Source organism: Nylanderia fulva, unplaced genomic scaffold, assembly GCF_048542155.1.
Source record: "Nylanderia fulva isolate GAGA-0341 unplaced genomic scaffold, ASM4854215v1 Scaffold4, whole genome shotgun sequence".
Taxonomy (NCBI): Eukaryota; Metazoa; Arthropoda; class Insecta; order Hymenoptera; family Formicidae; genus Nylanderia; species Nylanderia fulva.
This window is the reverse complement of record NW_028190476.1, coordinates 3473828-3489413: the sequence shown is the minus strand read 5'-3', so window position 1 is coordinate 3489413 and position 15586 is coordinate 3473828. Positions and strand designations below refer to the sequence as shown.

The 15586-nt window shown below is 35.8% G+C and overlaps 3 protein-coding genes across 11 annotated transcripts; 2 read left to right on the top strand and 1 right to left on the bottom strand.

Annotated features, from left to right (window-relative positions):
- The first annotated feature begins 5 nt into the window (after positions 1-5).
- On the top strand, positions 6-3718 carry LOC114937978 (dnaJ homolog l(2)tid, mitochondrial). 2 transcript variants are annotated; one of them, XM_029311657.2, is made up of 6 exons: positions 6-223; positions 637-1100; positions 1176-1439; positions 1512-1956; positions 2325-2434; positions 2804-2954. In XM_029311657.2, exons 1-5 carry the CDS (start codon positions 49-51, stop codon positions 2423-2425), a joined length of 1449 nt encoding a protein of 482 aa, XP_029167490.1. In that variant the 5' UTR covers positions 6-48; the 3' UTR covers positions 2426-2434; positions 2804-2954. The 2 variants fall into 2 exon arrangements, with proteins under 2 accessions (XP_029167490.1, XP_029167489.2); XM_029311656.2 differs by lacking the exon at positions 2325-2434 and having other exon boundaries at positions 2804-3718.
- On the bottom strand, positions 1990-15113 carry LOC114937979 (uncharacterized). 8 transcript variants are annotated; one of them, XM_085486035.1, is made up of 15 exons: positions 14580-15113; positions 14019-14263; positions 13316-13587; positions 12550-13011; positions 11462-11825; positions 10595-11025; positions 9248-9619; positions 8742-9010; positions 7916-8053; positions 7656-7818; positions 6104-6702; positions 5191-5430; positions 4502-4834; positions 4129-4362; positions 1990-3966 (listed from the first exon to the last, which is right to left on the bottom strand). In XM_085486035.1, the coding sequence occupies exons 11-15, from the start codon at positions 6447-6449 to the stop codon at positions 3710-3712; spliced, it is 1410 nt and encodes a 469-aa protein (XP_085342161.1). In that variant the 5' UTR covers positions 6450-6702; positions 7656-7818; positions 7916-8053; positions 8742-9010; positions 9248-9619; positions 10595-11025; positions 11462-11825; positions 12550-13011; positions 13316-13587; positions 14019-14263; positions 14580-15113; the 3' UTR covers positions 1990-3709. The 8 variants fall into 8 exon arrangements, with proteins under 8 accessions (XP_085342161.1, XP_029167492.2, XP_029167494.2 ...); XM_029311659.2 differs by having other exon boundaries at positions 9477-9619; XM_029311661.2 differs by having other exon boundaries at positions 6104-6685; positions 9477-9619.
- Positions 9369-14482, top strand: LOC114937981 (beta-1,4-glucuronyltransferase 1). The gene is made up of 6 exons (XM_029311668.2): positions 9369-9513; positions 10671-11013; positions 11454-11676; positions 12637-13031; positions 13417-13618; positions 14032-14482. The coding sequence occupies exons 2-6, from the start codon at positions 10682-10684 to the stop codon at positions 14242-14244; spliced, it is 1365 nt and encodes a 454-aa protein (XP_029167501.1). The 5' UTR covers positions 9369-9513; positions 10671-10681; the 3' UTR covers positions 14245-14482.
- Positions 15114-15586: the final 473 nt, after the last annotated feature.

Genomic DNA, 15586 nt, shown 5'->3' with positions numbered 1-15586 from the left:
ACCTTACCCCGTCTGTCGTCCGCGAACCAAACGGACCATGCGTGCAACATGGCGACCGGCAAGGGGCTGGCTGGCATTTTTCTGCCGAGAACCATCGGTCTGATCGGGAACAAGCAGCTGAAATTCTCGTGCAATGTCTTGCAACGGGGCGACGCGTCCCGGCGACACGTGGCGACCGTCGCGTCAACTGTCAGCTGTCCGAGTCGCGACAGAGCGGAAAAAAGTAAAGTATTACACACCGCTGGATTACATCATTCTTTGTTTTCCGATGCGAAATCGCGCGCGATTTTACGTTCCCGGCTCATCGACGACTTCCTCGTCGTCTTCATCGCTCGTCGTTTGTGTCGTTTTATTTTCGCCCTCGTTCGACACGTGCCGCATCCGCGTTTTTTTCCAACATAACCTATAATTTAGAATTATATATATACGTGTATTAGTACGCAGAAAATATTAACTATAAACTGTTCCGAAAAAGTTTGACAGCCGAGATATTTACTTTCGAAACGCCGCGCTACATAATCAGCTGATTTGCAATGGAATTCTATATCGCTAAATATTCGCGCAACGCAAATCTATGATTTATTCTATTTTTAGATTGTTTTGATACTGAATTTTATTTTGTAACATCTACTCTAGGTAACTTAGGAAGGATAATACAGCCGCATAGAGCCATACATTTAACAAATAGATTGTTGAAACGCAACTATTATGAGATCCTGGGTGTCGCCAAGAATGCATCAGCCAAAGACATAAAAAAGGCGTATTATCAGTTAGCTAAGAAATATCATCCTGATACGAATAAAGGAGATCCAGATGCTAGTAGAAAGTTTCAAGAGGTTTCCGAGGCTTATGAAGTATTGAGCGATGATATTAAGAGGAAGGAATTTGATACTTGGGGTGCAACCTCCGAGCAAATGGGGATGGGAATGGGCCAGGGTGAAAGGCCCAAGAGTTACAGTCAACACTGGCAATATAGATCGACTATCAATGCCGAGGAATTGTTTAGAAAAATATTTGGCGATGTTGGATATCAAAGTGGAGCCTTCAACGACTTTGAAGATTTTGCAGAGACAACGTATGGTTACGGAGCAGCTCAAGAGGTACGCAAATATTTGCGTTATATGATTTTCTGCATTTAATCCAACACAACTCTAATATCCTTATTTTTCACACAGGTGATAATGAATTTAACGTTTTCCCAAGCTGCCAGAGGTGTGAATAAGGATATCGATATAAATGTAGTGGACTTTTGCCCGAAGTGCCGTGGCTCGCGTTGCGAGATTGGAACGAAACCCATAAAGTGTCAGCATTGCAATGGCACAGGAGTAGAGACAATAAGCACTGGTCCTTTTGTAATGAGCTCAACTTGTCGATACTGTCTAGGCACAAAAATACACATCAAGTTTCCTTGCACAGAATGTGCAGCAAAAGGACAAACGGTACAAATACTTGATTATTGTCGTCATCTCTAGAAGAATCATTCCATTTTTCTAATGACGTCATTTTCTTAGGTGCAACGTAAGAGAGTGACAGTGCCGGTTCCCGCCGGAGTGGAGGATGGTCAAACGATTCGTATGCCAGTCGGCAATAAGGAGATATTCGTGACATTCCGTGTAGAAAAGTCCCGGTATTTTCGCCGCGACGGCCCAGACGTCCACACGGACGCGGGAGTCTCGTTGGCCCAGGCTGTGCTAGGTGGTACGATACGAGTAGAGGGCGTATACGAGGATCAGACTATCCAAGTAACACCGGGCACGTCGTCCCATACGCGAATTCGTTTGACCGGCAAAGGATTAAAAAAGGTCAACGGAATTGGCTACGGCGATCATTATGTAAACGTTAAAGTCTTGGTGCCTAAACAATTGACAGATAAGCAGCGAGCGTTGCTTCAAGCGTACGCCGAGCTTGAGACCGATACCCCTGGCAGTATATACGGTGTAACATTTAAAACAGACGGTAAGGACAAATGAGAAAACTGAGAAAAGTGAATTGTCGTTTGTAATAGAATATATTCGTGATACACCCGTTTGACATCCTTATCACATTTTACATAACAATAATTCATCTCTTCATTACGCACACTTGCCAGTCGCTTGAGTTTTCTCCAATTGTACCTGCTACTGCTAATTGAATAAAACGTCAAAATGTTTTACAAAGTGCGTTTCATTGACGTTTATCAAAATGAAACAAAAGGATTCTTCCTCTCATAGGAAAATTCTTGCGATAACAATCAAAGTTGGTATAACAATGATTGATTCATTGTGAAATACGTGTTTGTTGTTGCCTCGAGTTTCCTTCATAAGTAGCTTCAATGTTTTTTCTAGGCACAGCAGGTCCAAAGGTGCAAACTCAAGCGAGTCAAGATGATCAAACTAATCAAAATGATGGTCTGCTTGGAAAAATTAAAAAAGCTATATTTGGATAAGAACAAATTGTAAGTAAATTACTGAAAAGAGCATAATTTATTTACACGATTCATTTATCACATAATATATCATATTTTTTAGTTAAAAAATCAAAACTTTTTTCCTTTAAGTGGAGAATTATAAATATGTTTATTAGTACTTTTATTAGTTATCCAATTATACAGTATCTCAGACCAATCAAAGTATATTTGAATTATAAATTTTTTAGGACCTATTGGTTTGGCGCAAAAATTTCATGTGATAAGAATTTTCAAATTATCATTATGAAATCTTTATTGCAATTAATTAACTTTCTATGATAGATCTTAAATGTTCTATAGCAGGCATACTAACACAAAAAATATAATGTGTTATTACAAACTACTATTTATCCATAGGTACAAAAGAGAGTTACTCAGGTCCGCTGCACTTGGTGGAATCTATACGAATAGCACTGGGAAATATGCCTAATCACGAAAAACAATCTTTATTATCCGAGGCCGAGCATCCGGGAGACAAACCACTAAAGAGATCCGTAAATACCAAAGACGCCGACAGCAAAAGTGACACTAATGCTGAAATGCGACGACGGAAAATGCCCCAGATGTAATCGCGTAATATCTAAAGCAATCTATAAAGGTCTAAAAGATCTGCTGTTCATTGGTAATAAATACAAAAATATCGCATACGCGCTAGCATTATCAATTACAAATGAGAATCGTAGAGGGCATATAGGTATTACTATCGTGTACACTTTTAATCAAGTTGAATAGAATAAACATAAGGACCTGAATTCGTTACAAGCGTGAATAAGTGAGACCAGCCTGGTGTTGCTCTGATATTCTAGTTGTACAGTTGTATCGTAGCGTACAAATTTGTCTTTATTTGTTACATCTTATTTAAATAAAGTGTACATGGAGATACAAGTATACAAATCTATCCATTTCAATCGTAACAATATTTATATATTTTTAAAATAAGAATTCCACACAACTACTTATATCCTTCTGTATATACTTGGAACTGCATGTATTCTTTTATTTTTTTTTTCTCATTTAGGAATTGTTATCTACATGCATATAAATTGTACAAAACGTACTATATTTCGATGTAAATCGATATATATTTGATGACGAAGCATTTCGACTTGCGAAATAAAATACATCGTTTTATTACTTTTTTTTCGCAGTTTAATTACCGATAGCTCGACAGTTCAATATGAAACACATCAGAGCACGTGGCAATGTCTGCTTGATGAATATGCAAGTGGCTTTAAAAAAATGTTGAATAAATTTAATGAGAATTTAAGCTTCCATCAGCAAACCATATTTCAGTCCGATTTTTGTGAAACTCTGCGTCGCTGATACCCGTAATACGGCTACTACTATCGCTGCGATAGTGACCGCACCTTCTAAATACAGACCATACAATATCCGTACGTGACCAACGATGGTGGAGAGTCCGCCCGCCGCGGTAAAGTCCAACGGAAACAGTACACTCGCCTCGATCGGTCTTGAGCGCGCTATACCGAAGCACAATATTCCCAGAATGTAGTAAGCAACTACAAAAAAGACACCGAGGTATATTTTAATTTTCTATTTTTTTTTTTTTAATTCAGTACATTTATCCTAATGCATATCTAAAAATAGCTATTAATATTTTGACCTATAAGAGCTACATTGTGTAATTTATGTGTACGCGATCAAAGTACGTATATATTTACCTGAACAGACAAACGGTACGACTTTGACCCATCTTGGCATCGACATCACGGAATGATTGCATTCTGCGTTGTTTGATTGCGCGCCTTGTCTGGCAAGCGCGTATCTTTGCAAACCAAGTGCCACCATCATGCCGAAATTTAATATCAGAAGAAAATGTGCGGGAATACCGATCAAGGCAAAAATTACTCCTACCGTGCGACCGGCAGTAGTTCGCGGAACGGGTGCTCCGAAACCTGCAAAATTTAAAAATACAGAAATAAATACAAAGAGAAGATACGAAGCGTCTTCTAAAATAAATTAAAAAAAAGATTGACATGAAGTCTTCATAAGCGAATTATTTAAGAATTAATTTTGATATTAATTAATATATACCTAAAGTAGTGATTAGCGATATGGCGAATAATACACAACCAGGAAATGTCCACAATTGTCCGCTGTTGCCGCCCTCGCCGTAGCCAGAGCTAACAGCGACCAGGAGGAGTTTCTCGTGATTAGTCACGTACTGACGAATCTTGTCGCGCCACAATGGCTCCACATCCTCGTCTCGTTCCGTACGCAATTGCCGCAACTCCGTCGCCAGGTCGATCACCAGGTCCTTCTGCATGCTCTTCAACGACACGACCTGTTCCCGTTCGCGCGGACCTTCCGCGGCGCAAAACGCCGCCGCACCTGCCACTATCCACATGACGAGTAGCCATAAGAGACCTGCGATTAATTAGATGTTTAATTAGTTTGAGATTAAAAACTGGCTCCTCACCGATCCTATTGAAATTGTGACGTCAGAGGCGAGAAACACACGCTAGAAATTTTTAGATGCCATTTCGAAATGAAACAACACTTCAGACGACTTTAACACACTCTTAAAATCCCTCGAAAACTATCCTTTTCCCTTTATAATCAATCAGCAGTTGTAAAATGGCATTATATACAGTCGTTTTATTAAAAAGTAGCATCTAAGAATTTTCAGCGTGTGCTTTCTCGCTTCTGACGTCACAATCTAACATGACCGCGGCGAAGATCCAAAAGCTTAAAATGATAAAATTCGAATCAGCTGGACGTACCGAATTGCGAGAACGATAATCGTCCCAAAAATCTCAGGTATTTCCAGAATCTCGAGGAAGAGGAACTCTCGTTATCCTCTTCAATGTCTCTAAGAGACGGCAATACTCTCAAACGTAGCGGTAATCCTTCTATGGTCTGAATAGCTACGGAATTCGTCCATTTCGTTGGTATCATTCCATTCTTCAAGCGAGGCGAGATATCCGTGGATATCGTGGTCGGTGTGTGTGTATCCGTAATATCTATTTTTAATCCATAATTTACATATGCGAGATTAAAAGAAGAAAAAAGAATTTATGACAAACACATACGTAGTAATATATAAAATCGGTTTTTCATGTATATTTGTATATGATACTCTGTGTGTCCAGGTATCTTCTTTTAAATTTAAAATCCTCCACATGTTGTCGAAGAACAATATATACCAAAGAAGAAATGTTAAGTCAATTTTTCTTCAAGTTCTTGATGAAAGTTATATCAGCAAATAGTAATCGATTGTTTGAAACTTGATACCGTTTGCCCTCTCTCAATGTTATACCGTTCTCACTATATAAAACTACTATTACGTGATAAACTTTTCTTTACAACTTTTTTTTTGCGATTACAGGATATTAATTATTGATTATCCTGCTTAGAATACATTTTACACTCTTTATTTGCAATATATCTCCAACTTATCTTGTATATTCTTCTAAATTTTCTCTCAATATTATTTTTTTTCAATATTTTTTATATTTTATATATATATATATATATTTTAATTTTTTTATATTATATTTTATTTATAATATAAATTTATAATAAAAATAAAACAAGGAATTAAAAAAAAAATATTGAGAAAAAGTTATACATGTATAAATTTAATTGTATGTATGATAAAATTGTATGTATGATACACATGTATGATAAACCTACCGACGCCGCAGATGACATCGTCATCGTCGTCCTCCTCATCGTCCTTTGCATGATGCCCCGTCATCCTCACGCGAAATTCGGTGATGCGTGCATCCTTGAATAGAGATGATGAAGGGGAGTCCTTGACTCGCGGATGAACCAGGTTCCTGCAGAAGTGACGCCGCAGACGTTTCCCAGGTGCGAAGATGACGGAGGACCGTGGGGGCACGGCATGTCGTCTTCGCGGCACGGCCACGACGGAAGCCGGGGCCGGGGTGCGTGGTAACGTCGCGATGTCCAGAGAGTCACTGACGGGCGTCGCGACGCTCTCGACGGCCGGCGGTCGCGGAAAAAGCGGGACTTGCATCGGTTAAGGTCAAGATTGTGTGACCGAGCTCTACAACCCGATCATGTTCATCATGCTTTCCCGCAATCGATCACATGTAAATCATCGTATACATTTCACGCATCGTGTCCTCCTCAGCGTTCCTCGGAACCTTCCCAGGAGATTCCTTTCAACTGGGCGACGTCCCTGAGCACTTGTTGAATCGCCTCATCTCGCGAAGTGTTCCCCAGATGCGCCTCTTCAGGTTTACCAAGGAGCTGCCGGACATTTTCCACTGGGAATTTAATTTCATTATAATTTTTATAATTTAATTAATTTTATAATTTATATATAACTAATATTTAACTTATGTATAATTAATTTATAAATAATTTAATATAATTTTATGCGATGACTTAATATTACGCGAAATTTCTATCGATATTCCACGTTACACTACGTGATTTTATTTTTATCTCGGATATACATATGTTGACAGCAACATATGTTCAATTCACATCATTTATTTTCAATAATGAATTCTACTACTCGCATCTAAATATATTAACCATAATTTCATTCATAGACTTTTCGATTGTAATAAAATCGATATTTGTTGCGCGATCGCAATTTTAAATTACCTATTTCTTGCCGAGGTTTATTTGCTTATACATGCAAGATATGTACATAAAAGCCGGATCGATGATCGTCTCTATACGGAAAGACGCTCCATGTTTTATTAATAATAATACTGTCTCCGTGCTGTTTAATACACATTACGTAAATTATTGCGACAATATTTAATTTAATCAACACGTGTCGTCGTATCTTTTATCTCAGCTATAACTTGATGGCTATAATAAATATTCTCAAGCATATATTTAGATAAAATATATGACTCGTAATTTTTTGATAATAAATTTTGAAACTCAAAAAAATATATATACATACATAATCGAATAAGAAAACAGAGATAGGGAAAGAGAAAGCAAGATTATACAAACACGCCGACTTGACGCCTCGAAGAATCGAGGAACTACTGATAGTGCTGGTCCCGAAATTTTCGCGCATTCGGCGCGTTGCACCGCCAACTCCGGAAGAGAGTGCAAATATATGTATACAATATACTCTTCGGTATATACTAATCGTTAAAATTGGAACATGCCCTTGGAATCAATGACGACGACCCTTAAATGATCCACAGTGTCCTATATGTCTTATATAAGACTAATTGCACACGTGTTTTACCATCGATTAGACGTGGTCGTACAATGAATCCAGCGTGATCATGCGCCCATTTATTTGACTTCGTAGTGTATCATAGAGTCCTAAATAAGTGTGCCGTAACCACAGCACGTGGTAATAATTGTTGTAATGCGTCACGCAATACGTCCATTTGCGGCTGATACTTCTGTAATTATCAGAATTAATAATTATAAAAATTCATAACTTTAAATACTGATATACATATATTATATAGATACAGTATCTAAATACATTTTGGGTACCTGATTTGAAATATATTCAAAATGAAATATTCTGCATCTAATAGATACACACATTTTGAGTATCTGAGTCTGCATGTATCTGAAATATATTTGAAGTATCTGTATCTATAGATATATTTTGAGTATCTGAGCCTGTATCTGAAATATATTTTAATTGAAGTATCTGTATCTATTGTAGATCTAAATACAAAACATATAGTATCTGCAATTATACTTTTCTCAAATACATTTTTAGATACATTTTCACATATTTCTTTAAATTGATCGATTCTTTAAATTTTTAAAAGATCAAGACGTAAAAACTGACAGTGCTATCGACATTCTCTCTTATTTGTCAGACAAGCAAAAATAAAATATAGCATTAATACTTATATAATACGTTTTTCTCATATGAAACATTTGTTTTTAAAGTTCAACACGATATCGATTATATATCGTCATCAGCACCGGTTGAGTGATTATTTAGCATTCGTGATTAAAATATATATATGAACAGTTAATTTATTGACCAATTCGTTCGATTAAAATATATAGTTTGAGTGACGATATTTTTGACGCACTTTTGATATTAAGACTAACGAATAAAATTATAAATAAAAAAATTATTAATAAATAAAAGTTTTATTCAGTATATATTTTTTGTGCATATTATAATAAAATATACATTAATTTAAAAGTATCTAATATATATCTGAGATATATTATTAAAGTATCTAATAAGTATCTGTATCTTATATATATTTTGTGTATTGTATCTGTATTTAGATACATTTTTTTCATATGCATATCATATTCTATATTGAAATTCATTTTAAATGTATCTTACCCATCAATGATCGTATCATACTATAGTTTGTCGTGACTGTTTCTCCTCGTATACAACTGGCATCGTTTACGAATATGCAATATGTTTTTCTTTGCTCAAAGCAGCGTATCTTTCCGATGATACGCTTATTATTGAATTATCGATCATGTGACCTTGTTTTCCTTATCCTCGCGTACATTGTCCTCGCGTGTGCAATGCTTTATTAGTCCATAGATATAGGTTCCATTCGTATGATATAGCTCGTATAGGTGCAAAAGGTTCGACATTATCTGCAATATACACGCACAATTAAAATATAGGACATTATAAAAGTATAGAACTAAAGCTAACAATATAATAACAAATATAAGTGAGAAAATTAAAATTAATATTCCATATTAAAATTTGAAAATCAAAATATATATAAATTCGTCTTTAATAAGATATATATTTCAGATTTCTAATAGAGACAAAATTAATGGAGATTACTAATGAAGATGACTCTAGGCATAATCTAAAAAATCTACATGTCATTATAGCGGCCCCCCCTATTCGTTCTCTTTCTCCTGCAATCGCGGCTATGCATTTCCTCGGTTGCGCATCCTCGCGGTTCGCCAACGGCGTTTGCGCGACATCGATCCACGATATTTCGTGGTCTCACCCCTCGGCGAACGTCACCCCTGTGCCAGTACGACACGGCGGATGTTCCTCGGAGGACTCGCCGTTTGCGCTTGATAATATGGAACATTGTTGTACCGTTCTCGATCGACGACGAGATCGAGGAATTCCTGAGGTTCGTGTCGAGTTTAGCCGAATAGCCCTCCGTTATCAATTCATCAATTACAGCTTTTATTACTTGCATGTGTCAAACGTATCGCTTCCTATGATCGCTCACATTGCTAAAAATATAACAGCAACCGAAGATTTAACAATATATATATAGAGAGATAATACAGAATAATTCATGCTTCTGCAGATATATTTCTATCGCATAAAAAGCATATTAGAAAAATAAGAGCGTCATTTTATCTGTATAAATAAAAATGATGCCATGAAAAAAAAATTAACAAGATGGAAAAATTATAGCAAAAAATAAAGATTGTCACAATTATATTAAACTTATAAATTGCATCAAAGGCGAAGCTAAATGACATATAAATTTGATAAAAAAATATACATATGAATTATTAAATATGTATAATCCGTATATATACATATATACATATATACATATATAATATATGTATTGTTAAATGTTAAATCTTCGGTTGCTGTTTTATATTTTTCTGTATTATCTATATATATAATAAATAGATGCAAATATCAATAAATAATATTATATTATTATATAGAGATGCAATGTAATATTAATGTAATATTATCAATATATTCTTGCATATATTAATATAAAACAAAAATTCAAGTATTTTTTGCCATCATTTTTATCCTTTGCAAAAATAGTTTTTTTATTTAAAAGAAAGATAATTATATAATCTCAAATAATGTTCGCGAAAAAAATCCTAGTAATAAACTGAAAGATACGCTGTCATCTTTCTCGTGGAATTATTATCCTGGTCCAAAATATATAATTATCCTAGATCAGGACATGGGTCCACAGGATTTTTTTCCAGGAGGGAACATAATTATATTTTTTTGTTCTTTCTTAAATTTTTTAAATTTAATTTTAATTTTTTTATATTAAATATGCAAATAAATTCCTGTGTTTATTCAAAAGCGGAGAGCAAATACTTAATTTTTTCACTGATTCAAGGGGGTAAATGTCTCCTCCTCTTGTCCCTCTTCCCCCCCCCTGCGGATATCCATATGGACTAGAATATAATTACATAATTATAATCCAGGATTCCTGAACATACCTTGTCGAGATACATATTATCATGTTTCTTGATTTTGTAAAAAAATCCTAAGTAAAATATATGTGTGTATCCTCAGACAAGAAAGCGATGCGCAGCCTTGCTCGCAAGCTACTAGTATGGCCGGCGTTAGTGCTGTCCTTCCTGGTGGCCTGTCGTTTGCTGTTCGGCCGCGACTTTCGATTGCCGACGACGACGATCGTTTTTCACGACGACGGTAGTATCTCGATGCCCAGCGGTGATCACGCAAATTCGCAGCAAGACTCCAAACCGCCCACCTATGCGGCAGGCATGTACATGGCGGGTCGACGACCCCGGAACGAAAGTGTTTGCAGGTGGTATCACGGCCTGCCGGATGTCCTTTCTTATCCACCGTCCAGACTCACTTGGAGCCCCGAGATCGGTGAAAAAAGCCCTTACAGGTACAAGGTCGCCTTCGGACACAAAAAAATTGTCAATATATTTTTATTTTACTAATAATGACTTTTAATAATTACTATTAAAATAATTATTTTAATAATAATTATTATATTTTAACAATAATTTTATTTTACTAAGATATATTATGGTATCGAAAGCGGAGCACGAAGAAAAAAGTTTGCTCGCACAGCAAATTGTATGCTGGCAAATTTCGTCAATTACAAAAATATTCTTATTTATAATATCTCTTGTTTTTTATTAAATTTATTACAAAAGAAATGGACTATATTTTGCTCGTCGTTCTACGAATGAATTCGCTCGACAATATTTTTTACGCGAACAAAACAAACTTTATAATTTGTAGTAGAAGTGTTCGATTCGAATATGATCGATGCGGATGACGGTTTTGCTACGATGACAAGATTCCTTTTTCTCCGTGCAGGGTCCTACCGTTCGTGTTGCGCGGTGCCACCGAAGCGACAGACGGGTTGCCCCAGGTCACGCTGTCCACCCACGCCACCGCCGATCAGGTTTACGGGATCGTGGAGCTGGCCAGACGATGGGAGGGACCTCTCAGCCTGGCGGTGTTCGCGCCGGGCCTCGACGCCGGCCTCGCTGTCGCTCAGCTTGATCGGGCCTGTCGGTGCGAGCCTGCCATGTACAAGGTCTCCCTCAACTTCCACGTCACGAATCTCATCGTGTGTCATCCAACATATATTCCTCGACCCTCAAAGTTTTCATACCATCATCGATATAGGCATCTTGGGAGTCCGTAAATACGAAATGAGCGCTTCTAGGACCATCCTGCTCCCCCCTGAAAAAGATAATTTATCTTATATACCGCGCACACACAAGCGACTTTTTTATAGATCTATTTTTTGCTAATTATTTTTTTCAGTTTGCTTATCTAAATAATCTAGTCTTCTTTTAAATAATTCTTTCTAAACACACGACATATGTGATTGTTCACGCGACATACAGTTGAAGAGAAATCGATATGCTGCCTCCTATGAAAGCATGATAGACGCTCATTCCGTTATATCAACACGCGCGCTTACGATTAGCATAACCGTTTTAATCCATGTGGAATGCCAATTGTCTTAATTGAGATTCTATGGATAAGAGCATTTGATTGTATGCAATTCATAAGTAAAAGCTAATAGAAAAAAAACTGAACATAAATAATTGCCTGTATTATAGGTCTTGTATGCATGCTAAACTACATGTCTTATATAGGCCAATAAACTAATATTTAAACATAACGTAGTACAAAATAAGAGATTTAAAATTGTTAAAATATTAGATATTTACTTATCAAAATATTAAATTCTCTTCTTTATATATATTAGAAATAATCTAAAACTTCATATCTACAAATCCATATACTATATTAACTACCATCACTAGACTATAGCTGATAACTGATTTAGATAAAAGTGATAAGACGTAATATTGCAATCGATTTTATCATCGAATATTAAATATCTTCTCTCATCTATTACAAACATATGTTCTTTTTGTGACACAGACAGTATTACCTAGCTATGCTTTCTCCTTGCTCTATCGATCCGTTTCCATATATTCTACATTACAGAATTCGCAATCTGAGGATTCGATGATCGCAGGTCTCCGTCCACCTGGTGTTTCCGGCCGGTCGACCTCCCGCTTTGAGTGCGATCAGTCCAGGCGATGCTCGAGGCGACTGCGCCGCTTCCGATCTTCAGTGGAGACAAGCCGAGACCGAGAGGCGAAAGAGGAGCATGACGTATCCGATCAACGTCGCCCGGAACGTGGCCAGGACGACGGCAAACACGTCCTGCGTGCTGGTGTCGGACATCGAGCTGCTGCCGAGCGCGCGGCTGGCTTCCGGTTTCATGGACATGATACATCAGAGGCCGCCCAAGGTCGGCGTAGTCTTCGTCGTGCCCGTCTTCGAGATAGAGTCCAATGAACCGCCACCGGCGACAAAGCGCGAGCTCCTCACCGCATGCCGAGCCGGTCTAGCGGTGTATTTTCATAGGTATTAAGTTTATTATTACATGCAGATTTATGGGCGCCCGCAGGATTTTCTTTTGTTTCTTATTTTTTACTCTTCCTTCATTTTTTAAAATTTAATTTTATTATTTATATATTTCTTTATATTTAAATATATACAAATAAATTGCAGTGTTTATTCAAAAGGAGAGCGAATGCTTAATTTTTGGGGGACAAATGCCTCCTCTTGCTCTCCTTAATCCCTGTGGACGTCCATGTGCAGATTTATATAAAACAAGAAGAATATCCTAGATTTAAAAATACCGATACCTTTTACTATGTCAAACAAGATTTCTCAAAATAGCCGTGTCGAGACTATGTATTTAAATAAAATGCCGACAACGATGACAATATATGTGGGTCCTTCGTAGATTCCTCTGTCCGCACTGCCAGCGATTTCCCGGACTGACCAGGTGGCTGATCAGACCCGATCCAGGCAGGATTCGACCGTTGATCATCACCAAAAGGGAATATCCGCATCACAGGTGGGAGCCGGTTTTCATCGGTACCCGCGAGGATCCGCTCTATACGGAAGAGATGTCCTGGGAAGGAAAACAGGATAAGATGGCTCAGGTATCTTGATGAAATACAGGTTCTCTCCCGAAAATAGGGCAAATATTAAAAAATTTATAAATATAAATATATTTATATATACCTATATTTAAAAATCTACAAATAATTATATATATATATAAAATTTATATGCAAATAAATTTAATTATATACAATATATATATAATTAATAGTATAATTATATTATTTATTAATTTATTATATATAAATTTTATATATAAAATCTACATATTTTTTCCAGAGATCTATAATTATTCTTAAATTTTTAAAATATACAATACATAATATTGTTATTCATATATATGTGTATGTAATTATTTTTAATTTAATTTTTATACAAGAAAAATTATATAAATTAAATAACCTCATTAGAGTATATATATAATTCTATTTTCTTCACCTTAATTGTGCAGATGTTCGAGATGTGTCTTCTGAATTATCGGCTAGTTGTGCTCGATGGTGCCTTTTTAGTGCATACTCCAGGAATCAAGCGGAAAACGCACAAGATCATTACGGCTACGCAGGAGTTCTTCCGGCCACATGAGAGGCGAAACGCCAGGATTTATCAGCGCGTCACAAAACGTCTGATCAAACAATATCCGATTAATCGTAGATGCGCACAATGAGATGATAATCCTTTTCTTCCTGAAAAAAAAGATAGAATTAGAAAGAAATAAAGAAAAAGAGCACGCGGTGCCTGACATATATAATTATATCTGTATACGAACACGATAGGAAAATATTTTTCGTGACGTCACGAGTTTTAATTATTATATAGACTTATTAATTATTAGAAGCTGCGAATATATATATATCAAAATCATTTTTCTCACCGCGAAAATAAATAAGATTTTTATACGCAAAGATATATATATATATATATATATATATATATATATATATATATATATTCTAGTTTTGTAGGTATATATATTATTCTTTCGAAGTAAATAAAACTCACCCCTTTGTTTATTACACAATCCTTTTCCATGAAGCATAGAATATTTTGTTCAATATATATTTCTCAATTTCTAATGTTTTTTAAATATATGTAGCGATATAAGGCGCGTTCTTATGTAGATTTTAACCGCAAACCGAAATAGTCGCATCAAATGGCGCATCGCTATTGGTCGATCAGCGAGAAGCCACTTCACGAACACATTTAACAATTTACGTTCCAAACAGCCATATTAGATTTTCGGAGCATAGAAAAAATATTCACTCTATATTTCAAGCGCAAAAAATATAATCTTTGCGCAAAAATTACCGCGAAATCAGATACATAATATTCGCGGATGGTTCTCGTTGGGTGAGTATAAATATAAAAAAAAATGAAATCAAATCATGTCATTCGCTCTGTAAATGTATATATATAGGTTTCCATGGTCGCCCGATGAGTCACCGGTAACCGCAAAAGATTTTTCTAATTTTTATCGGCGCACATGACAGGAATAGACCTCCTCAGGATTTTTTTCCAGAAGGGGATATATATTAAATTTTTTGGTTTTTATTCTTTCTTAATTTTGTTAATTCAATTTTTTAAAATTTAATTATTTAATTATAAATAAAAAAATATTAATATTATTTAATATTATTATTATATTATTATATATTATTAAATATTATTATTATATTATTATATATTATTAAATATTATTATTATTATTATTATTATATTTTATTTTTGTAATTAATATATATTAAGTATGCATATAATTATTATATATTAAAAATATATGCATACAAATTCCATATAATGTTTATTCAAAAGGAGAACAAAAATGCTAATTTTTTTTATTGCCTCCCTCCCAAATAAGGTGGAAGTACGAAATATCGAAGGGCCGTTGCCGATTCCATGGAAACGTAAGTACAAAAAAAAAAAAACAGAGCGAACGACACAGGACAGAAGAAGGCAGAATACATCGAGAACGAAAGAGAGAGAGAGAGAGATAGAGAAGTAGGCGACTT

Coding starts and splice junctions, on each gene's coding strand:
- LOC114937979 (XM_085486035.1), bottom strand. CDS start 6,449: ATGCAAGTCCCGCTTTTTCCGCGACCGCCGGCCGTCGAGAGCGTCGCG. Junction 4,363..4,501: donor ATCGCTAATCACTACTTTAG/GTATATATTAAT, acceptor TAAATTTTGCAG/GTTTCGGAGCACCCGTTCCG. Junction 3,967..4,128: donor CGTACCGTTTGTCTGTTCAG/GTAAATATATAC, acceptor TCTTTTTTGTAG/TTGCTTACTACATTCTGGGA.
- LOC114937978 (XM_029311656.2), top strand. CDS start 49: ATGGCGACCGGCAAGGGGCTGGCTGGCATTTTTCTGCCGAGAACCATC. Junction 1,101..1,175: donor GTTACGGAGCAGCTCAAGAG/GTACGCAAATAT, acceptor TTTTTCACACAG/GTGATAATGAATTTAACGTT. Junction 1,957..2,803: donor TGTAACATTTAAAACAGACG/GTAAGGACAAAT, acceptor ATTTATCCATAG/GTACAAAAGAGAGTTACTCA.
- LOC114937981 (XM_029311668.2), top strand. CDS start 10,682: ATGCGCAGCCTTGCTCGCAAGCTACTAGTATGGCCGGCGTTAGTGCTG. Junction 11,677..12,636: donor GCGAGCCTGCCATGTACAAG/GTCTCCCTCAAC, acceptor CGATGATCGCAG/GTCTCCGTCCACCTGGTGTT. Junction 13,032..13,416: donor CTAGCGGTGTATTTTCATAG/GTATTAAGTTTA, acceptor GGTCCTTCGTAG/ATTCCTCTGTCCGCACTGCC.